Here is a 24335-nt window from a genome sequence, read left to right on the forward strand (position 1 = left end):
ACCAGAGTAAGGCCTTTTATAAGGCAGAATTAAACAAAGGCATGACTCTCCAGTGCTCTCCACATTGTGCTATTTTTTATTTTGATGAAGAGTGGAAGAAACAGCTTTCTGGAGTATGATCATACCATGACTGATCAGGATGCAAAGCACAGGCCAGCCATGACCGTCTATGTGCCTCTGCTCAGATGCTGCCAGATGAAGCCTTGCCCTCTGAATAGCCCTTAGCCTAGCTCTCTACCTTGTGTGACAGAGCCTGATCTAAATTCAATACTGGTTTTATCTGCCAGCTTTTCTAATTTTTGCATAAATATCTCACATGCTATCTATCCCAATGTTCATTTAAACAAATTACAGACACTTAAAAAAATCCTCTGAGCTCTATGCTAAAAATGTTCACTTTAAACATTGCTTCATTTAAAGATTCTGAACAAAATTAGGTGGCATTTCAGGTTAAAAAAAAAATCTTTATAAAGCTTTACAGGCACAAGTGGAATCTTACCAGTGACTTCAAGGTCAAAAGAGCAACTATCAAACTTGTCCTTATAAGAGACTTCACAGCGATAGTTCCCTGCGTAGTTTTCTTTAGCTTTAATGATATGCATCTCAAATGTGTGTATCTAAAAATCAAACATAATTGTTCATTAATTCGGGGGATACATATGCAGAAAGCAGAATTTAAAAGATTAGTGTTTCAGACTTAAACCAGGAGGAAGGAATAACTCAAATAAAGGGCTCTGGAAAGAAACTGAAACTCAGAAATGGCAGTGAAAAACTTTGATTTCACCACCATTACTTTTCCTGTGCTGGGAGAGCAGAAAAGTCTGCTTCTGCGCTGGGTCAGAGATCATCACTGAAATCTGCATGGGGAAGCCCCAGTTAGAATCCACTGCTCTTGAATTTCTACCTGTTGCCTTAAACTGATCTTTAAGCTCCCTTTGGAGCTTTGCCCCCATAAGAAGGAAAAGCAAAGACACACCTTAGTGTGACGCTCAAAGGACTCTTTCAGCTGCAGGTGCTTCCCTGCTTTACTGGCCAGGTCCATCCATTTTCCTTTAAACCACTTGACATTTGGCTTTCGGAGAAGATCTTTGGCTTCTACTTTGGCTATAAATGTAATATTCCCACCTTTTAAAAAGAGAAAAGAATAATGCAGTCATTGAGGAACATGTGGTTGGTCAGTCATGTCTGTACAAGTTTCTTTTACTACTGCTCCTTCCAGTCTCCATGTGCTAGCTCTACCATGACAGTAAGAATTAGATGGGTCACACAGGCTATGAAAGTACTGCAGTGTTATAGAGATTAATGGTTTTGGGTCTGGAAGCCTTCTGCCCATGTCAATGTGGAGCGTGAGACACTGAGAAGCAGGATGAATTAGCTGAGGCAAAATTCCATGTTGTCATGGGAAAATTGTTCCCCATATTTGAATTTCCTTGCTTAAAACAAGCACAGGTGTTCCTAGGCTACCATGCAGTTGTGACATGAATAAACTCCAGTCTGGGAAAAAAAGCCTGGAGCCCTTCATGCATTTCTATCATTAATTCTTTAAGCTGAGAAGCTAGGGGAAAGAATGTTCTCTAAACAATAATTTGGGAATAGTAAAAGTTAGCTCAATTTTCAGAACACTACTGCCCAGCCCCTGCTGAGTTTCCATCCTAACATTCATGGGGTCCAGAGGAGAATACAGCTAACACCTTATATTTATTTTCCAAATAAATCCTCCCCAAATGCTCTTTTTCTACTCAGAGACTGAGAAAAGTAATAGACATGCATTAAAAAAAACCCCATCTGTCCACGTCTTAGTGTATCCAAGTACACAACAGACATAGTAAGTAGCCTGTACAGAACTTCTCACCATTGCTGCTACCTTGATTAGGGTGCAGCTACCTTACCATGATAGTATGGCTCAGGAGTGCAATTTAGAAGTGAACCTCCTAACCATTCCCATTTACTGTGCTCTGGTTCACAACACAGAAATTCCTCACGGTGCTTGAACTGGATTCCTCTGGGGTGAAATTAAAACCAAAGATGTGCTCTGAGAGTTTACCACCTGTGCTCCAACTGCTAACAGGTATACAGACCACTGGACTAAACCATAGCTAGTCCAGAGCAAATCCCCCAGAATAGTTACAGTGTGGGTGACCCTAGCAGCTTCTCTACAGAGTTGCTTCTATTAGTCTACTTGGTAATTTACACACAGCTGTAGGGTACAGAAGTTGACCTGACAATCTCTAAGCTACGCTGCAGGCCTTTGGATACATCTTCCTGACATACCAATAACGGTACAGCCAACAGCATCACAGAAACCAGCTCTCTTCTCCAGAAACTATACCTCTTACCCATAGTGCTCAGTAAATTATTAGATTTTGAGTTTGTCTTGAATTAAACAACTGTTTTTTTCTTCTCTTTGTACAGTCCTTTTTACCTTCAAAGAGTGGAGTTCACATCCAACTAAAATCAGTGGCAGTACTTGCAGCTGGGGGCAGAAGCTGAGTGTCACAGGAACTGCGCACACCTTTCCTGGCTCTGCCTCTGTTTCTGTCTCTCTGGGAGTGACGTTTGATTTTGTTTCTAAGCACTTACCAACGCTCACCGAACCGCTCTGAGGTTTTTCGACGAATAAAGTGGATCTTTGGGAGTCATCGCGTTTTTCTGTCTCTTCTGGAGCTCCTTCTCCAACAGACCATACTGAGATGCAGAGAGAGGGAAATGTCGATCATCTCAGTATGTTTTACTCCCTCGAAAACACACTTACCTGAATTTACTAAACTCTCTAACCCTATTACCTCTCTCTTCAGATGTCCTGAAAGATATGTAAGTTTTTGTTCACACTGACATCCATTGCTTGGCTGTCACATTGTGTATAGTTCCTGCAAGAACGCTACCTCTGTGGTGACATTAGAAAATTACGCTATCAGGGAGGAAGAGAGGGGAACCTGATCAGCCAAGACGGGTCCTGAGCAACTCGAATGGCACCAGCATTCAACCATGAGTGCTTTACAGAGGCAATGCACAAAGGTCAGCTCTTTGTTTTTCAGAAGAGATGGAGGTTCTGAAAACACAAACAGCTATAAGCACAAACAAAACACATATGATGTGTAGTTTTGGTGGGTCTCTCTCAAGCCCAAACTCAGTCAAATGTACAACCTACATTTTCCTCTTTGTCTACAAAATAGGGCAGGGATGAAGCTTACTTTTGAACTTTGTTCTCTTCTACCATGATAGAAGCAGAGAGTTTGGGGATCAGTCAATACCATGTCCTGCCATACGCATTGGCTGATATTTTTCAGAAAAATAGCTTGTCAGATGGAAATGATTGTGTCATATGTTCAGACACAGCACCTTCTCTTCTGGAAACTGGGATTTTGAAACTGAAAATGAACAATGGTACTGAGAGAAGCAGCAAGTGATCAGTCTCCCCAGGGCAGAGAACTGTACCAGCACAGCTGAGCATTTTTGGTCTTTCTGCTCATCTGAAGAGCCCTGGCTTTGTGCTATGCAGTTACATCTCAGGTAAATACATGCACAACCATGGTCAAAGCTGATTCCTAACAGAAAACTCAGGGAGAGCAAGGCAGTGAACCTCTGTCCATTACCCGCTCCCTTTCTGCAGAGAGGCAAAGCGTGTGTCTCATATTCCAAGTGAGAACTTGCAGAGTCCAAATACCACATTTCCTTTTCTTGAGGAGTTATCACCAGTGCATAGGGGAAACTGAGTAAAGCCAGTGCTGCCATGGTAGTACTGAAAAGCAGACCAAATGTGGAAAAGTGCATATATTTATGCTATAACTAACAAAGCCATCTGTGTCTTTCAAATCAGAGCTGCATCTCCCTTGTTCCCCTTGAACTTCTAGTTGTTTCAGAAGCGAACGTAGCTTTTTGTAGTTTATCCAATGCTCTTTTGGCTTTGGTTTCATAAATAGCATAAATGAGGAACCAGCCAAACAACACTTCTCACTTAGTCAAACCCTGGTTTTGAAATTAAAAGTTCCTTTCCCTGCTCAGTATTTTCTGTAGAAACTCATTTGCCAGAAGTCAGAATTGTCTTTCTGCTATGTAGAGATTACAGCTACAGGAACCTTTTTAACTCATGAAAATTTCTATCGCTCACAAATGCAACACAACTCATGACAACCATTGGAAAATGTAACCAAAATCTTTTTGTTATCCTAAAGTCTATTAGGAATTTTAAAAAGGTATAGAAATGCTAGATAGCTTTGCTATAAAAGCTTTGCCTTTCAGTCTTTCAGTGAATTGTGGGTGGTGTGCGTAACACCTCTGTATATTTCTGCTTGTACAATATTTCTTACAGGTAAAGATATTCATGTATATACACACATGTATATACACATATATGAAAACATATACACAGACACACATGAACACAAATATATATAGATACACATCTATATATAGTCTCTTTATAATCTAGACGTTTAGATTATGCCAGTATAACATGCTAGTATATGGAAACATCATAAGATCAAGTGATAGTTACTCGAGTGAACAGAATGATGTGACAATGATCGGTACAGGACCTGGTCACGTGCAATAACAAACCTAACACGCCACAGGGTGAAATGGAAAAAGGATATTAATAAATGGAAGAAGCTTACATAGAGTCATTAATTTGGTACCACATAAATAACACCTAAACATTATCATCACCTTTAGATATTAACATTTTCCTATTTATTAAACAAACAGAACAAAACATGGGTTTGACGTTGGCTCAGGGGGCTGGCATAGCCGGCTATGCCAGGTCAATAACCATGGTTGAAGTAGCTGCTGCTCATTTTATTCCAGAGGCTGCAAATCCTGAAACCACAAGAGTGGGTGTAGTATGAGTTACCTGCCAGGGTAGGAAGAAAGAGGTTATGACTTTGTTAAGTTTTCCCCACCGTCCTTTGAGCTGTGAGAAGAAGCCATTCTCCTACAGTCTCCTGGGGCCTGTATATGGGACTCAGGTAAGCCACTGTTACCCTGTAGGCTGAGGAGGAAGGGAATAGCTCCGTATCTATCTATATAGAACTAAATATAGATAGATAGGTATGTATGTATGTGTAAAATACTGATACACGTCCTGTCTTGTGCAGCAGAGTCTTCTCTCACTCCTGGTTTAGCTATTAGAAACCTATTTGCTCTGATACTTTAAAGCATTGCAACAGTTACAGTTTGATACTGTATAAACAATGAAAATAAAATTAAATATTATGTTTAAGAAATGAAGTATTAATAATGATTGTATTATGTAAATTTTGGAGTGTTTCATCATGTTTTTCAGGAAGTCTCACCTGAATCTTTTCTTTCCGCTGGCTTAGACAACCCATCTGAAAGGGAAGAGCAATTTAGATGACACCAGCTCAGAGATCACAGCTTAACCGACCTCAGGTCATTGGGATTTTAAGAACATTGATTCTTCATGCAAGAAGATTAGACTAGATATTTAGGACCATACCAATGAGGAACTACTTGAATACCCGAAAAAGGAAGTGAACAGCTGAGAAAAAAAATCAGAAATGTTTCCCCCTTTTCTCTAGAAAATCTAAATTAGTTTAGTTTAATTCCCATTCAAGATTTCCCTTTTAGTAGTTCATATTTAGAAGGGTTCCATGAAGCTAATGTTTTCTTTGTGATTCGTAGTTCCAGATAACAGATGAATTTATGTTGGTCAGTATTTATATGAGGGGACAGTACTTTGAATTATTTAAGAAGTCTATTTGTTTATCTAGGTTGAGCAAAATAACAATAAATAGTTAAAATTAAATTTCAGGGTTTTGTGATTTACAATGTTATTTATATATTTAGCTTTTACAGATAGCATTCAGCCCAAAGTTAATAATGCAAATTCTTTTGGGAGAAATCAAGAAAATGTGATCATTTAGGGCAGTGAAGATAATTAAGAGCGTGTTTTTCATTTGACACACTGCAAAGCATTTCCTAGTGTTAAAAATCTCTGTTTTGTTCACAGTTTATTTTTAATAAACATATTAAGCAAGCAATGGAGAAATTTTGCCCATGTCACATCTATCATGATGGACCTCTGTGCTGTTGCTTTTCTTTTACTGCTGACAACTAAAGGCATTTTATCTGCCAGCTTGTCAGCAATAGCTTGGAGCAGTACATCCAAATTATCTTGTAGGTCATATGGCCTAAGGTGAGGTGATGATAGACAATTATGTGGATAAACTTGTTCTGAAGTCATAAGGCATCTGTTTTATTTGTACTTCTGGAATTTGCTCTCAGGACTAACCTTAAAAATGTACTCCATGTTTGTTGATAGGAAAAGATAAGGGGCCTTGCTTTCAGAGCTGCTAACTGATATTTTACCTTCCAATGGCAGAAATTCTACCAAAGACCTCAAGACAGGACTGGAAAGAAACTTATCTGGTATGAAAGTCTTGTACTTCTGAACAGAGATTAATTTAATGTAGGGCACTTCAAACACCTTTTCTCTAATTAGTCTAATGGTTTGGACTCTTTCTTCAATAATAGTCAAGAGAAAAATACATACATACATACACACACAAAGCATTATCACAGTCCTAACCTGCTGGTGGAGTACTAACTGAAGTGTCATCTTCATCTGTGAAAAGAAATACAAATAAAAAAGTACATAAAGAAACTGAAATCACAGACGATCATCTGCTTTAATACTAATATATGAAAATGTAAAACCTGCAAAAGAAAGGGAAAGAAATCATAATAGTCAGGAGCATTCACAATGGAAGCTTCAAACTGATGAAGAAAGCTTTGCATAACTCAGTAGCTGAAATGGTAAACCTTAATGTTTCAAGCAAGTAAAATAAAAATGAGATGTGGACTGTGATCTATTATTAAATCATGAGTTTATATGAAAGCTGCTGAGTGGTTCTGTTTGTTAGAGATGTAATCCACAGTAAATACAAAAAAGCCACAATGAAGTCAAGGTCAATCATATATCTAACCTGAGGAAGATGCCATTTCTCTGATGTCCATGTCTGCAATTAAAATGTGCACCATATATGCATTCAGCATCATTAAATCAAGATATACAACAGTTAAAAGTAGTCTCCTGTATTTATACTTGGTAGTTTCTGTATTAGAATATTAATTTAAAATGCAAGGAATAAACAACTCATTTTTTCCCATATTATAGGAGAATAATTTAAAAAAAGGACACAGCTAATATTATCACACTGGATTTTCCTTTTATTCACACTAAAAGTTGACCGTCATCAGGTATTAAATTGGTACAAGCAATTGTTATCCAGGTATTTTAAAATGTTTAATCTCATAGAGTATATATTTATATAAATCAAGATCATGAAAAAATATGAAACTGGCATTAAACCTGAAATACTGTAATCATAATTGTTAGAAGACCAGAATAATTTAAAGACTATCCTTACAAAAGTCTCCTACACCTCTCTGAATTTTAGATGTTGACTAGAAACCTCAGAGAAATCAGTCTCTGATAAAAATATGCAAGAAGTTTTAGTGTCTTAAAAGCCTAATGGTAAAAAAAAAATTAAAACTACCAGTGTAGCATTTGAAAGGCTAGAATAAACTAGATGATACATTTAGGATTTAATATATATGTAATGAGAACATTTCAAAGTGGAGGAAAAGACAGTTGAAGAAGAACAACTTCAGAAAAATATTAGCCCACATTTTTAAAGAGTTTTTGTTTTTTTTTTAATTTTAGATTTGGTTTTCCAGAATCAAATTTTAACTCTGAGTTTATCCCTTGATTTTGACCTTAAAGTTATAATTTGTCTATATTTTCTCAAGGACAAATGTAATAACTGTGACAAAACCACATATAAAATATAGTTGCATTTTTGTAAATATTGGTCATATTAATTTTTTATGCTTGCTTAACCACTGAAGGCTAATTGAAAGTCTGTTAATAGAACTTAACTACTTAGCCATAACATTTTACTCATTCCTTTTTAATGATTCATCAAACTGCATTTTAAAAAATCCCTTGGGTGGAGGATGTCAGTTGTAAAAGGTAGGCCTAAACATGAAGGATTAGTGTGTTATCTTACAAAATGATTTCTTATTCATAGCAAAACAAAAAAAAAGAATTTGTTTATTGGAAGAGTTCTCACCACCTGCATCGTCCAATGGCATAAGCAGGTGTTGAAGGTGTTAATTTTCACTGAAAGCACAGTAGATAAAGTCATGTCAGGTGTTTTAACATATTGGGCTAGCAACTAAATGAATATACGGCTAAGTAAATCCACTGCAAATCTTTCTCCCTATTTCATGAAAGTATAAAGTGTTCGTTCAGCTCTTTTTGTCAATAATGTCACTGTTGTGGTTGGTGATGGCTTGAAGAGGTACAGAATATTCTCTCTGGCCAGAAAAAAAATAGTTAAGATCAATCAGCATAAAACATTTGATGTGATGCACCTACATGATGATGTAGATAATCACATTGTTAAAACACTACTCTATTTGACCTCTATTTTCTTTAAACATTTGAAAAACTAAAACAACAAAAAGGTGTATCTAGTTTGGCAGAAGGATTGCTGAATTTTCTCTAGTGTAATCTATCATTTTTCAAACAAAATGTTAACATCAAACACAAACAAATCAAAAAACCCATTTCAGAAGTATCAAAATGAAAGCACAATTAAATGTGCTGTAAATGGAAAGAGCATGAAAAGAATACATGCTAGTAGGATTCTTTTGACAAATGGATAATTATCAATCCATCACATATATCTCAGGCTTCTAGGATGAAATGAACCTGCTATTGAATAAAAGTGAAAAATGGCTCAACAGCTATAACCGTTTTGCTTTCTGTGATAAACAATTTTTTATGTTAGCAATAAATTCTATTTAAAGATAACAGAAATTCCCAAAATACCACACCTGGTGATAAAATTATGATCATTATTTCACTGTCCTTGTCTTCTATGAGTAAACTTTTAGCAGAATATATTTAGCAATCTGTTGTATGACAAGAGCTAAGTCACTTCATTCATTTGACAGTAGGTCGATAGGATGTATTACTCTATAGAGATTTTTGTTCTTTGTCTTCTATTCATCTATGGCACATTTTCATTAACAACTACAATATTTATGTTTATTCCCTTGTATCTAAACGATTACATTAGAAGTTCCATCAGGAGTAGAGTCTTCTTGTAGGAGGAAAGAAGACTCCATATCTCGGAAGTAGCTGATGTAAAACTTTTTTATACTCACAATCAGTATAACCTCAATATTAAAATTTCTGACTGCTGACGCAGCAGGAGTGTAGAAAAATCTGTCAAAATATAAGTAATAACTATGGATTTATAAAAGAACTGCTGATATCAAGAATTTTAGACCTTCTGCTTTCCCTTGATTTGAAATCTACCACACAAAAATGGAAGCTGCTATTCTGCCATCAGTCACGTTGTTGCTAAATTTAATGTTTTGCAGGAGTGGCAAAATCATATTAATCTATTATTTTACTTCTGCCTTTTTTACCTGTTTAAGAGAAGACTTGAAAGTCATGTGTCAATGTCAAAAGCCTGGTGCTACAAAACTGAATAGGGGAATTTTGGAATTTACTCCACTGGAGCAGCCTCTCAAACTTGATTTAATCAGCTAACAGAGCCATTAAACTAATTAATCTTTCTTTGTTGTTGTTCCCTGCTCTCACTCACTGATGATGATGGGATGAGAGATATGGCAGGCGTGTATAGGTAGGGTGGTGAACAGGGCAGAGATGCTATTTGCAGCTGTCGGTGACTTCAAGTGCCTTAACATTTATCTGTGCTACTGGACACTGGAGCGAGTGTTCAGGGCTAAGGCAGGAGGTAGATAAACACCACAAAGAGTGGACCTTTGTCTTTGTTGTGCATTAATACAGAGAAACTCAACCAACCTGCTGAATCGTTGTAGTTTATGCTGAGATTACTGAGCCCAGTTTAACCCTTCTGAGACTAAGAGTTTACAACTCAGTTGCCTTCAGTTACCCATCTGATTTTCAAAGAGTATTCAGCAGTCCCATCAAGGGGACTTGGCACTTTGGAAATGGTAAATGAAGTACATCATACATACAACAATGTAAGTTTTAGTAGAGAGATGAATGGATAAGTGAAACCTGGAGAAATGCAAGAATGAAACATGCAAACATATTAGTAGATGGTTGGATGGAACCTAGAGAAAAATATATCAGTAAAGCATGCAGAAATTTTAGTAGTTCTCTGAATGACTGGAAGGGACCTAAAAAGGAACGAGCAAATTTATATTAAAATTCAATTATTATTCCAGCAGGTGGAAACACAATTATAACAATATTCAATCTGTAAGATAATGCTAAAATTCAAAACAAAGGCAGAAGAATTTAAACTGAATGAGTATGGGATAACATAGTGAATTGGGTAAGATTTCTGCCGAGTCACTTTTTCTCTGAAAATAAAATGGATGATCATATATACCCTGAATTTTTTACAACATTATTTCAGACACTTTTGAAACTAGAAATGCTATAAAAGATTATTCCATGCAAGAAAATTTTATTTTTACTGCTCTGAGCTACCAATTTACAGTGAAAAAACTGCAAGATAACATAGATTTTATCACACTGCCCTCCATTTCTTAACTTTACAGTGAACATAAAGGAAGATAAATATGTAATTTCACACAGACAATAACTACTAAAAAGAAATATAACAGTAAAACAGACACACAGATAGGTATACTTTATCTTCCTAACTTCTGCTGTTAACTTTATCTTAGCAATGAGGTGAACATTATGGACCACCTGGCCATAATTATGGACCAAGCTTTCTTCCCTAGATGGAAGGTTCCAGCACAGCCTGACTGTGCTGCAGAGTGGATGCCCCAGGTTCCTATTGTGTGCTGTTTCTTATAAATTATCAGCAAAGAGGTCACAACTGCTAACACACGGCTATTGTAGAATCACAGTGGAATTCAGATACGAAATCTTTCCCATCTCATTCCCATTCAGGGAAGTACCCAAATCTGTTACTTCTGAAGCTAGAGAAACAGTTTTATAAATAGCTTATACAAAAGCTAACCTCTAGCTGGTTCTGTCCTCATTTCCTTGTTGAACCTCTCATTTTCTAGTGTAAATGATTTTGGACAGATTGGAAAAATGGAACCATTTCCCATTTTGTGAATTATGCTCACCATTACAAAAATTTTCTTCTGGCAGATAAACATGAAGGAAACACTCTAAGAAAATATACCTTCCCTTACTTGGTGATACTCTGCAACAAAACAGGAGCAGATAGGAACAATTGCACTATATCTAATTAAAAAAAAAATACTACCAAGTGTCTGGCAATGACATCTACATCGCTTTGCAGAGGTGACAGTTTCCTGGAGCATGGCAGAAGGTCACTTTCTACATAATCAGACTTTCACTGGAATTCTTACTGAGGCTGCTGCCACCATGGACTGAAACTGGAAACACTTCCCATACTAGGATCTGAAACAATTTTTTTGGTAGGAAAATCCTCCTAGACAGGGTAAGCACCAAGAAAGCATTTTTCCCCTTCGGAAACACCTATGTTCTTCACTAAATTCAAAACAGAAACATAATAATGTACAAAAAGATAGAAGAAGTATTTCATGAGATACCTACCATGTTTTTTTTTATTCAGTAAAATGTAGACTTGTAAGCAGTGGGGAAAACACCATACATGTTCAGTTTGGGGAACAAGCATTTCTCTCATATCAAAATTAAAGCAAGCAGAACTAACTGCTGGAATAGCTAGAAGCAAGACCTTAATCTTTTTTCCTATCATTAGGCATGCAAATTATTCCTGAATTGTGTTTCCATTACCAAGATGACAGATTTGATTACTCACATGAAATTTTGTGTGTCAAAATAATTGCTCGATGCAAAGATAGCTGCCAAAATATAACATGCACTGAATCCTGGTTCAGCATTTTTATTTTCAAAAGGGTACTTGAATCACACACTCTCAGTGTTTATATTTTGATTTTGCTGAGAAAAATAGCCATGCACGCCTTTGCCAAATAAATCTGCAAGTATCAGGTATGCATCCAGTCTGTGTAAAAGCTAAGATTTTGTCTGGAAGAGACCAAAAGCCAGAATACATTTTCAAGCAAGCCATCTCTTGATTTGCCATGAAAAAGCATAACTGTGCCAAATGAAAAGCAAGCATTGCATCAGTTGTAAGTATATTTTGGTCTGGTTTAGCCTTTTATCAGAATGAAGAAAAAAAAAGATTATTCATTTCAAAATAAGCTGATCAGCTGTTTGAATTCTACTTTGGCAGGGAGTACAAAAAGGAGCAGAATTTGGCCCAGTTTTCTCAAAGTGTATCTTCATAACCAGAAGAATTGCCAACAGAGCTGGAGTCTAATCTCAGCGGCACAAAAATATATATTAAAAATGGAGCTGATTTTTACATGCATTGCTAGTGGAACAGTTATGTGTTTGTTCACAGCAGACAGTCCTCAAAGACATTTTTCAGAACTTGTAATGAGCTCAACTGCTGGGCTCCCAATGAGGACAGAAAGACGAATGCATGATTTCTTTTTTCAAATGAAAAAATCTATTGGACTTTGCTGCAAGGTAAAACATGCAATGTCAAGTTTCTGTGGTAGAATAGAAACATCTTAGAATGACAGTAGGAGATTGTCTGCTTTATTTAAAAGCTACCAATGTGCATAGTATCTGAGTCAGCGTCAACACCCAGGTGCACTTAAACATGATTTTCTGCTCATGCAAATCACTTGAAATTTGATCTATTAATTAAACAGTCTGTATAAATACTATTGCTAAAGTGTTAGTCTTGTTTGCAGAATTTTTGAAGATACTCATAAGCATCATAATTTCCTTGTGCTGGATAAGTCATGCAGAAAAAGGATCCAAGAAACTTCACATCACACTTATGAAATTTGGCACCAAAATTCTGAATTAAACCTCAAGCAATCCAGCATCAGAACAGTGTTTAGGAATGTTCTCTTTACCACTCATTTTTAAAATATGATTTCAGACTCACCTTTACCCTTTTCAGTTCCACCCTCCTGCGTTATTTTTAGTTCTGTGTAGGAAGTACAAGTATATTTTTGAGAGGATCTTAAAGTAAAAACAAAAACTTACACAGCATTAAAAATACAGCAATATTCTAGGTTCTGCTAGTATCAAAAAAACAAAATTAAAGAATTATTGATATACACATATATGTAATATGCAGTTGTATTCACATAAAGCATTTTATAACTCTGTGCATATCTGTACATTTTCTATGTTTTGACTGAGTCATATAAGATTGGTGTTCCTTTACTCAGTGGAAGAAAATACTGGGTTTTTTAGAAGTAGAAATTGTTAGTCTCTTGTTCTTGGACTTATTACAAAAAGCTTTGAAATGAGTTACGTATCGTTATTAATTTGAATGGAATTGGATCAGACATGAAATACTACCAAATACTAATGATATCAAGAGCTCCATCACCCTTATGGGTTTATCCTTAAGACAAAGTACACCACAGAGAGAGTGTATTGAGAGTCTTCTTAATTCTTTATAATCATCATCATCATCATTATCATCATAATCTTTCCTAGGATATTTGGTTTTAGTTTTCTTGATAAGAAGAGTTGCCAGCTTTTCCTCTGCTCCAAGCAGGTGAATGTGAATTATCTTTGACCTCATATATGTGAGAAAACTTGGACTGTATTTTCAACAAAATAACAATTTCTATGCTTTCTCTATTTCAGGATTTGATAGGATTCCTATTTGCTTTGTTTCCCATCTCATTCAATTTGCATACAAGGCCATTTAGAGACTTGTCAAATCATACGAATTGTGCTGTCTTCAAGGTGTAAACAGCCAATATTCTATTGCCTGAGAACAATGACTTTCTGTGGCAAACATACCTGTCAGCTGCCCGATAGAACATAGGTTTGGATGAAGGTCAATGGACTAACATTGTCAAGATGGAGCTAAGATAACTTTTGTGCCATTGAGGAAATATCTGCAAAAGCCAGTTGATATTATGGTTATCCTGATTTCTTGTTCATGTGTGCATAGCCATGGTAACTATGAAAATAAAACTTGACATTTGGAAGACAAGTCCATATTCTGGAAGTATGACAGACTCCCAGATGCTTCTGTCTGGATTCTTTAAATTTCCAAGCTCCAGTTGTCAGGTAGTCCATCTTGGCCAGATGGTCAAACCTGTTCCTTTTTAATGGGAATTTTGCTACAGTAACACTTTTGTTTCCTCCTAGGAACTGGGATTAGGAGAATTCACTGTTCTTGGCAGGTCTAAATCCCACTTGAAAACCTCATCAGGGTTTCCTAAGTATACAAACCTGATGGCTTGACAATGAGATCTAGAAGGAGCTCTTACAATGGCTTCCCAAAAAATTCCTGGTGTAGTTCAAGATGCTGATTATGTCCAATAAACTATTTATATGTTACAGCATTTGGATTCTTGAACAACTAACTTCCCTCTTTGTGTGATAGCACTTGGTAATCCAAGATGACAGCATCTTAAGTCAGGCAGAAGGAAGCTAGGAAGAATGACTGGCACTTCCAACTTAGAAATATCCCAGTTTGGTATGTGCCTAACCATGAAGGCCTACAGACACCCTGCTTGTTTTACAGAAGTAGTACAGGTAGGGGTAAAAGGAAGGGGGTTATAGGAGTGATTTTGTGTTTAATCCTGTGCATTTAAATAGAAACAAAGAAGGTGTTATTTAGAAACAAAGATGAAGTTATTTATTTGAAAATGTTAATAGATGTTTTTAATATAATGCTTCAAAGATGTTATTCCTTTCTCTCTATAAAAAGCAGTTTCTCATTTCAGTTCTACTTAAAAGTTAAGACCGCTGAAGAAAATGAGTTCAAGTACAAAGTATATCAGGTAAGAATCTCAGTGTGAATATTTTAAAATTAATTACTTTAATATCAACTGTGCAGATTTTACAGTAGAGTAAAATACAACCATCATGAATGAAATAACAATTAGATTTCCTTACAAACATATGCAATATGAAAGAGCTCATCCTAACATAAAAATAATATATGGGTTATTTAAACATGAAACTCCTTGTGGCAGACTTTGTCATTTTCTAATGAAAGTGTATCATTTAAGCAAAATTGTCTTGAATCAGCCACATAAAATGTCAGTATGCAAAACTGTAAGTAAATGCAAGTTTAACACCTTGAGAGTGTTTATTCTGCTTAATATTGCTGTTTAGGTAACTACACAGAGAATGAAACTCACCAAATGGTTAACTTAGATATGCATAATGGATATATGTATTAACCAGCATCTGAGAATACAACTCAAGTTACTCAATGCAAATCAAACCCACAAGGAAAAGGCTTGCCTACCTTTCCACTTGCCACTAAAGAAAATGTAGCAGCTTTGCACAGAGCTTCAGCTTTACCTGAATCCCTAGTCCTTACAAATGAGTATCACCTCACCTGACTTTGGCTTCCTGGACGTTATTCACACACTCCGATCTACACAATTAAACTCCACAGGACAATTGGCCTATACATAGATATCCAGTGACATTTTAGATGGGTTATCCAGGACATGCCCATTTGATGAGCATCCATGACCCAGGATCTGCTCCACTGATTATACGTGGAGCACTGTTGAACAACTTAGACAAGATACATAATCTTCAGATGGCTAAAATTAGGTGAAATAAATCCTGTGCTTGATTCTGTCAACTTTACTCACAGTGTACCTTCAAGGAGAAATGAAAGGGAACGTTTTGGTAATTAGGTGCTGTCCAGCACCAAAGAATACAGCATAATTTAGCCACAGAATTTAAGCAGTCATCATTTGCCTTATCCTGAAGGACATATGCATCATTACGCAAAAAAACAAGTCTCTTGCAAACAAAAATTGAGCCTGAAAAATCAGCATTCAGGCAAAGTGAATTAAGAATATCTTTTTTGGGCAGGCTTTCTTACTTTTCTTACTGTCTTCTCACTTTCAAAGGGACAATGAATACAAATCTTATTATGGCTATGCAGTATCTAGTCTCATGCAACCGTTGTTAGTGTTACAGCACAAATTAACATTTTTTACACTAACCTGGAGGTGGTGGTGCGCTTTCAGTTTCAGTTGCTGAAAAATGAGGAAAGAAAACAAATACTGAGCTTCAAGTAAAAGCAAACATTTTTCACACATTTGGTATATGCTTGTCGAATTTGGACACCATTTGGCTTAATTTAATATTTCAATGCAGTTCTCACTTCTTTTTTTTCTTTCACACGTGCAACACATGGCATCTTCAGAGTGACATGGTCAGAGGCCTAAAGCTTACCTGGAGCTGGTGGTGCGCTTTCAGTTTCAGTCTCTGAAAAATGAGGAAAGACAACAGATATTGAACTTCAAGTAAAAGCAAATATTCTTCACACATTTGGTATATGTTTGTTGAATTTGGACATAGGTTAGGGTCATTTAATATTTTAATACAGTTCTCAACAATTTTTTTGCTTTCACATGTGCAACACATGGCTTCTTCAGAGTGACATGGTCAGAAGCCTAAAGTTTACACTCTGTGAAGAGAGGGTACTGAAATTATTCAGTCTGGAGAGATATAAGACTTACAGAATCATAGACTCATAGAATCATTTAGGTTGGAAAAGACCTTTAAGATCATCGGGTCCAACTGCTAACCTAACACTGCAAGTCCACCACTAAACCATGACCTTAAGTGCCACATCTACATGTGTCTGTTAAATACCTCGGGGGATGGTGACTCCACCACTTCCCTGGGCAGCCTGTTCCAATGCTTGATAAACATTTTGGTGAAGAAACTTTTCCTAATATCCAGTCTAAACCTTCCCTAGTACAAGTTGAGGCCATTTCCTCTTGTCCTGTCGCTTGTTACTTGGGAAAAGAGACTGACACCCACCTCGCTACAACCTCCTTTCAGGTAGTTGTAGAGAGCGATAAGGTCTCTCCCTGACATGCAGGTCATCTACCTGCATGTATTCATATTAATTTATATAGGTGGGCCCCAGTACATTTTGGGACCTTTTGGTAATTCCAGTTCAGGGCAGTTCTGGAATATCATGGAATCCAAACTGAATTTTAAGTTTAGGTTTGATTTGTTTAAGTCAATTGGTCTTGAACTTATGCTTAAATGTATAACTTACCACATCAATATGCTTCTGTCAGATGATATCCTATGCTTAAGCAAACTTTCCATCAACTGGAATAATACCTGATATGACTTTGATCATGAAGTGTAATGGATCCATTAACTGAGGAGGATCATGCACAGAGAATCCGGAGACCTTTATCTCGTTTTTACCACACCATTAGATCTAGAGCTCAGTGTTCAGTTCAAGCAGAGAGTAAAAGAAACAGCGTAGCTGCTCTGCATAAGACCTACAGTAGGTTTGGTTTTTCTTTCTTTCAGTCATGGTTTCTAATCTAAATCACTTCCCTTTCAGATGTATGATACAGAAACCAGGCTTTTTATCCTATTTAAATGTTATCCTTTTGGCATGACATATTCTCTGGTCTAAAAACATAAGAACAAATTAACTAGATAAAATTTATTTTTAAAACATTAAAGGAAGCTTATTTTCAGCCTGTAAAAGCCTTAGGACTCTTGACTGGTTGACAATAGTAACATTTGAGATATAGTGCATTGACTTATAGTTAAACTACTTGCAACAAGCAAAGATTTAAAAGGTTGAAATCCTTAACTGTAACAGTAGATGGCTCTTACTAAACTTTGTCATGTTATGGGTATTAACCTTTGGGACCCCACCTCAGGTCATACTCAGGAAATAAAGTTTCAATTTCTGTCACACAGAAATGCTGGTAAGGCTATTCCTTTGCATTCAGGTCTAAATATAACTAAAACATACTTCTCATTCCTAATAAATCCATTTAATGTTTAAAAGGGAGGAATACTTTTAATACAAATATAATTTTAAGCTGAGTATGAGAATTTGATATGGTTTAGGAACTTCCAGAAACATACACGGATGCTATAGCAAGTCCTTGTAGAGGGTCCAAAGAGAAGCCCTCACTACAGGGAAAGAGCTCAGTGCTGTACAGTATGGTCACAGTACGCATCACACAGAATGAAAGGGAGAATATATATTGAAGGCCAACAGACACAGAGTCTGATAATAATAAAACAGCTTTACTTAGATTCATAGCAATTTATTTTTTCTGGTCTAATTACTAGCATACTAAGTTTTGCTTTGTGGCCTATGAAAATATGAAAATTTTTTGTATGAAAATATGAAAATTCTACCACAAAAAGTACATCTTGGAACATATCCACTTTACTACCATGACATTTCTCACTGCTTCCACTGAGAATAAAATAATATCTCTGTGGCATGGAAGTCTATTTCTCACATGGAAAAGTAATAGCAGAAAATTATTGACTGTATACTTATATTTTTGAAATTTAGTAGTTAGAAACAGGGAGTATCCTTATAAACACTGACTTAGGAAATTCTCCCTGGCTCACCAGCAAGAGCCACTAATTTATAAACAAAATCTCACCAAAATAAGCACTTTGCAGGCACAGATGAAAGGGTTTTGAGCCTTTTGAGGGACTTGCCTTGAGTTTTTCTTTAATTTTGAAAGTTACTTCATGGCTTCATCACACAGTAGTGTTGGTCAGAAATCACACATCTTTCCAGTCCTGTCTTACCTAGCAGTAGGCACAGATGTTAGCCAAAATCTACAGCACAGACTAGACCTGAAACACTATTATTATAGTCTAAACTTCATTTCATACGTGCAGACTTACCAGGAGATATTCAAAACCTGAGCAATGTCATGGGCAACCTACTTTAGTTGACCCTGTTCCTAGCAGGGAGGTTGGACTAGACAATGTCCAGAGGTTCTTTCCAGACTCAGCTATTCTGCAATTCTATGATGGGATGATGACCGAAGCCAGGCCGAGAAGTCAGTGGTTTCTTTCCTAAACCGTAATTCAAGGCTGTTTGGACTATTGCTAGGAAAACTGAGGCAAGAACTGACCTCAGGGGTGAGACCTGAAGTATGGTGTAGGAGGAAAAATGGAAGGGGGAGAGTTCCAGACACTGGGGATGGCAGAGACCTGGGAGATACTTCAACAGAATCTTTTGGCCATGTGCAACCCCTTTCATGGTCATGCTTGGCTTACAGTTCCATTCCTGAGGACAGCCAGGAAAAAAAACATTAATAGCACCGAGTAGTTTCCACCACCCCAAAGAATGATAGCCCTCTCTGGCTGACCTCTGCAACAGGCTTGTCAGCCAGGAAAGGGCTCTGTGCACTCAACCAGCAGCTTACGGTTGTACTCCTTCCCTAGGAGGCATGCTCACTGGAGTCCCCAGATGCCATTCCTGAGAGCCCCATTGCCTAATATGGTGCTCTGTCGAGGCATTGTCAGGGGGGCTGGCAGTGGAGAAAGTGTTGCCTCCAGCATGCACTCCTCAGCCCCTTGGGAGAAGAAGTGTTCTTCACTGGGTTATAACGATGCCTCTTGAGCTACATAGGAAAGAGGCTGTTGAAGGTCCAACTACCACTGGATTGATACCACAATGTCAACTGGGTCTTCTACTAAGCAACTAAAGTTAACTTCTGCCTCACAGTTTCTAAGACAAAAGGTAATCGTCTCTTCTTTGCAGTTCTTTATTTAAGAAGCCAAGAATGTTGCATTTCAGTGGGTTGTGTCATGCTAAACACAGACCTTGGGTTATTCATTGGTTGTGAAACTTGTAAAGCAGCTGGCTATATATAATTCTACAGCAAGAAAAGGAATTAACTTAGCAGTCTTTTCTACATGTCTGCTGAGAAAGGATAGTATATTAAGAAGTGTAATTAGCAAATAAAGTGAAAGCACAACTGTCACTTAGATAACATCTCCAGAAATGCTTTCATGCCTCAGCCATGTCATGAGATGCATTCAGGATCCAGTTTGACATAGGATATGTGTGCTTAGAGCCAAGACATTTTTATTTGTGATTTATAATTATACATGCACACATACACTCTTGAAAATCAGCAGGAGATGCAACTTGACCCATTACCAACAATTTTCCATCACTCTTACACATTTACTATGTTCAGTTTTTCAGATAAAATAAGACTTAAAATCTCTTGCTGTGCATATAGATAACTAAGCTTTAAAAAGTTCCATGAGATTACCCATGTGCTGAAGTTATGGAAATACTTAAGAACCATGTTAAATTAGGACTATCATTATTTAAAAATTCAATTCCATTTTAGGTCTGGCTGCACTGATATCCGACCTGCAATAACCACAAGAAGCTTTAGCAGGGAACTGGCAGGGTGCTTATGTGTGGTGGCCAGTTTTCAAGGGCTCTAAATTCCCACTTCCACCGGCTTCTGTGACAGCAACAAGCATAGAAACTCCCTGACATCATATATATTACTTTTCACATTGGCGTGTAAACATAATGAAGCATGCTGACAGTTCTAAAACAGCCTCCAGGTGCTACTCTACTACTGTGCTGGGAGTAAAGTATTCTGGAGACTTGCAGTTCAGACCTTTCGAGAGCTACAGGTTATCAGCAAACATGGGAAAAGGGTCTGTCTGGATAACCCTACTCCTGACCAGGTTTGTTTTGGGTAGGTTTAGGAACTCTCAGTGATATTGGAAAATGAGCAGTGTTTTGTTTTTTTGGTGGGTTTTTTTTTTTTTTTTTATGTGAAGGAAATGACCTTGAGCATTTGTGCAATCATAGGGCTTGCACAAAGTCTAAAGATAGCATTTCACCGTCATGGGGCTGGAACATTCACAAGAGGGAGGAGGAAAGTCTTCTGCACAAATTTCTCCCTGCAGTTAGATAGAGATTGACTACAACCCAGCAAAGACTCTGGTCTGAACAGCCAAGGGATTCAGAATCTCACACAGTCTGACCAAAGGGCTTAGTCCCATTTACCTGAAAGGGAAACCAGGACTATAGCTGCATCATCATGGATACAGGTATGATATCTGTCTGTGTAACAGCAGAATATGTCAAAGAGCACGAGGATGGTCACTTAATGCTTTTTGTCACAAATACCTGTCAACTTGTGTCAAATTTAAGTAGGTGGATTAAGCTTGCGGACATAGCCTCAAGGGATCAGACAAATATAACTATTACGTAGGCATTCCTAAAGTGCTGACTCTGCTAGTCAGACAAAAATAGACAAAATGCTAGTTTGGGGAGAGAGCATGGCTCACCCCAGCCCTTGTGCAGTTGTCATGTGTAAGGATTGTCCCTTGTGAGTGGCCCCTATAAGACACGAGAACTGCCGTTGTGGCACATGGCTTTCTCCTTGGGTAGATGCTCCACTGAAATAGGTGGGCAGGGAAGCACCAAGGATGTGGAACAGTTGCTTGACAGGCCTCATGTCCAGATCATCAGCAGAGAAAAGCAGTAAAGCTTCTTCCTTTCAGTGTTACTTACATTCCCTGCAAAAAAAAGTGCTCTGAAGAAGAGAAATGTCTCAAAATGGTTTGATCATTTTTTATGGGTCACTTCACCAAGGCCAATAAAGAGTCACAGTGGCATCAGTGATATGATTAAAAGCCATAGCATCATCTTTTGGAAGACAGGAACTTGCTCAACTATAGAGATTACCTGAGCACGATGAACATTTCACTGGGAAAAATACTGCTAGCAGACCCCAGATTAAATGAGCTGGGAAACAGACGGCTTGATTCAAAGTAATTTGTAATCAATAAAAGCGCTCTTAATGCATTCAGTTGGACTTAAATTGAAGTAAATGCTATTCTTACCAATAAAGAGAGGAATATTCAACATTCTGCCAAACCTGAGCACAGTCATGCAGACAGGGTCTGCCGGCTGCCTCATGAGTCTCAGTTCTCTCTCTCTCAGTTCTCTGTTTCTCTCTGAGAAATAATCTAATTCCATGCAATTTCCACAGACATTTCCCAATCTGAGTGGAAACAGGAAACTATAGTACCAGCTGAAATCATTACCTTTTTTTATGAATATCCATAGACATTTTCTATGTTACATTTAAAATAAAGCTACAGAAACTATTCTAAACAAACTTCAGTCCTAGGTCCTGAGAGCAAAAGTTGTTCTAAAGGACTGAAGTGAATAAGCAGTGGTGTTCTGGTGGCTGCTCTGTGGCCAAAAGTATGATGGAGCCAGACTGATAAATTTATTAATGTATTTCTATTTTCTGTTTCCACTTGTAATGATGGTGTAGACAGATGAGACTGCCTGTTTTGGTTCACTGTGAGTGTTTCTGGTTAGACATGAAAACATCAACCTTAGGTTAAATACTGTCTCTTATTGCAACAAAGTGAACAAATCAGCATGTTCACTGAAGCTGAAAGTGTAAGCATCATAATCCAGTGATGTATCTTCAGGTAGGGACTGGAGAAGAAATAAACTTAACAAAGAGTTTGTTTAAAAATTACACCAACTTGATAGCCTTTTATGAGGACATAACCCGGTGGATAGATGATGGTAAAGCTGTGGATGTGGTCTATCTTGATTTCAGTAAAGCGTTTGACATGGTCTCCCACAGCATCCTCGCAGCTAAACTGAGGAAGCGTGGTCTGGATGATCGGGTAGTGAGGTGGATTGTGAACTGGCTGAAGGAAAGAAGCCAGAGAGTGGTGGTCAATGGGACAGAGTCCAGTTGGAGGTCTGTGTCTAGCGGAGTCCCTCAAGGGTCGGTACTGGGACCAGTTCTATTCAATATATTCATTAATGACTTGGATGAGGGAATAGAGTGCACTGCCAGCAAGTTCGCTGATGACACAAAACTGGGAGGAGTGGCTGACGCACCGGAAGGCTGCGCAGCCATTCAGAGGGACCTGGACAGGCTGGAGAGTTGGGCGGGGAGAAACTTAATGAAATATAACAAGGGCAAGTGTAGAGTCCTGCATCTGGGCAAGAACAACCCCATGTATGAGTACAAGTTGGGGACAGACCTGTTGGAGAGCAGTGTAGGGGAAAGGGACCTGGGGGTCCTAGTGGACAGCAGGATGACCATGAGCCAGCAGTGTGCCCTTGTGGCCAAGAAGGCCAATGGCATCCTGGGGTGTATTAGAAGGGGTGTGGTTAGCAGGTCAAGAGAGGTTCTCCTCCCCCTCTACTCTGCCCTGGTGAGGCCGCATCTGGAATATTGTGTCCAGTTCTGGGCCCCTCAGTTCAAGGAGTACAGGGAACTGCTAGAGAGAGTCCAGCGCAGAGCCATGAAGATGATTAAGGGAGTGGAACATCTCCCTTATGAGGAGAGGCTGAGGGAGCTGGGTCTCTTTAGCTTAGAGAAGAGGAGACTGAGGGGTGACCTCATTAATGTTTATAAATATGTAAAGGGCAAGTGTCATGAGGATGGAGCCAGGCTCTTCTCAGTGGCATCCATTGACAGGACAAGGGGCAATGGGTGCAAGCTGGAACACAGGAGGTTCCACATAAATATGAGGAAAAACTTCTTTACGGTGAGGGTGACCGAACACTGGAACAGGCTGCCCAGGGAGGTTGTGGAGTCTCCTTCTCTGGAGACATTCAAAACCCACCTGGACGCGTTCCTGTGTGATATGATCTAGGTAATCCTGCTCTGGCAGGGGGATTGGACTAGATGATCTTTCGAGGTCCCTTCCAATCCCTAACATTCTGTGATTCTGTGATTCTGTGTAATGAATTTCAGCTTGTAGGAATAAAAACAAACCCAAGGATAATAATTAGTCCCAGCATATCATCTCACCTACAATACTCCTGTTTCAGGAATAATCTAAATACTTCTGATTATAGAGGATTTTATGGGCCACAGGATCCAATCAAACCATGTATGATAAATGCAGAATGTCCCTGACTTAAGAACTGAAAAACTAAATGAATCACAGAATCACAGAATGGTTGGGGATGGAACGGACCTCTAGAGATCATCCAATCCAAGCCACTGCCAAAGCAGGTTCCCCTAGAGCTTGTGGCACAGGGTCGTGTCTAGGCGGGTTTTGAATATCTCCAGAGAAGGAGACTCCACAACCTCCCTGGGCAGCCTGTTCCAGTGCTCTGTCACCCTCACTGTAAAGAAGTTTTTCCTCATATTGAGATGGAACTTCCCATGTTTCAGTTTGTGCCTGTTGCCCCTTGTCCTGTCGCTGAGAAGAGTCAGTGGATTGAACAGTTGGAACACAAGTGTACTAATAGTGAATTCTGTGGAATGGATTAGACACCAAAAGGACAGTTTATATATCCACTTGAGGAGCTGCAGTGTAATTGGTGACTCCAGATTTTGTCTTCATTGCCATCCGTAGTTATGGAAGTGCATAAAGCAAAACATTGCTTGTTTAGTGTGTTTTCCTTGCAGTTCCCGTCTTTCTAAAATGATGCTATAAAATCAAATCTGATCATATGTAAGCTTTCACATCT

General features: G+C 38.1%; 1 protein-coding gene across 4 annotated transcripts in view; it reads right to left on the reverse strand.

Moving 5' to 3' along the window:
- MYBPC1 (myosin binding protein C1) overlaps nt 1–24335 on the reverse strand; it is an 81312-nt gene that overhangs the window by 42482 nt on the left and 14495 nt on the right. For 2 of the 4 annotated variants that reach the window (XM_068400365.1, XM_068400362.1), the window contains exons 2-9: nt 16271–16303; nt 16039–16071; nt 12981–13022; nt 6548–6583; nt 5292–5327; nt 2581–2685; nt 977–1125; nt 500–617 (exon numbers count right to left, since the gene is read on the reverse strand). In XM_068400365.1, coding sequence (XP_068256466.1) covers nt 500–617; nt 977–1125; nt 2581–2685; nt 5292–5327; nt 6548–6583; nt 12981–13022; nt 16039–16071; nt 16271–16303 — 552 coding nt within the window. The remainder of the gene's footprint in view (nt 1–499; nt 618–976; nt 1126–2580; nt 2686–5291; nt 5328–6547; nt 6584–12980; nt 13023–16038; nt 16072–16270; nt 16304–24335) is intronic. The other 2 variants (XM_068400363.1, XM_068400364.1) reach the window with 2 other exon arrangements.

Source organism: Nyctibius grandis, chromosome 5 (genome assembly GCF_013368605.1).
Source record: "Nyctibius grandis isolate bNycGra1 chromosome 5, bNycGra1.pri, whole genome shotgun sequence".
In the NCBI taxonomy this organism is placed as follows: Eukaryota; Metazoa; Chordata; class Aves; order Nyctibiiformes; family Nyctibiidae; genus Nyctibius; species Nyctibius grandis.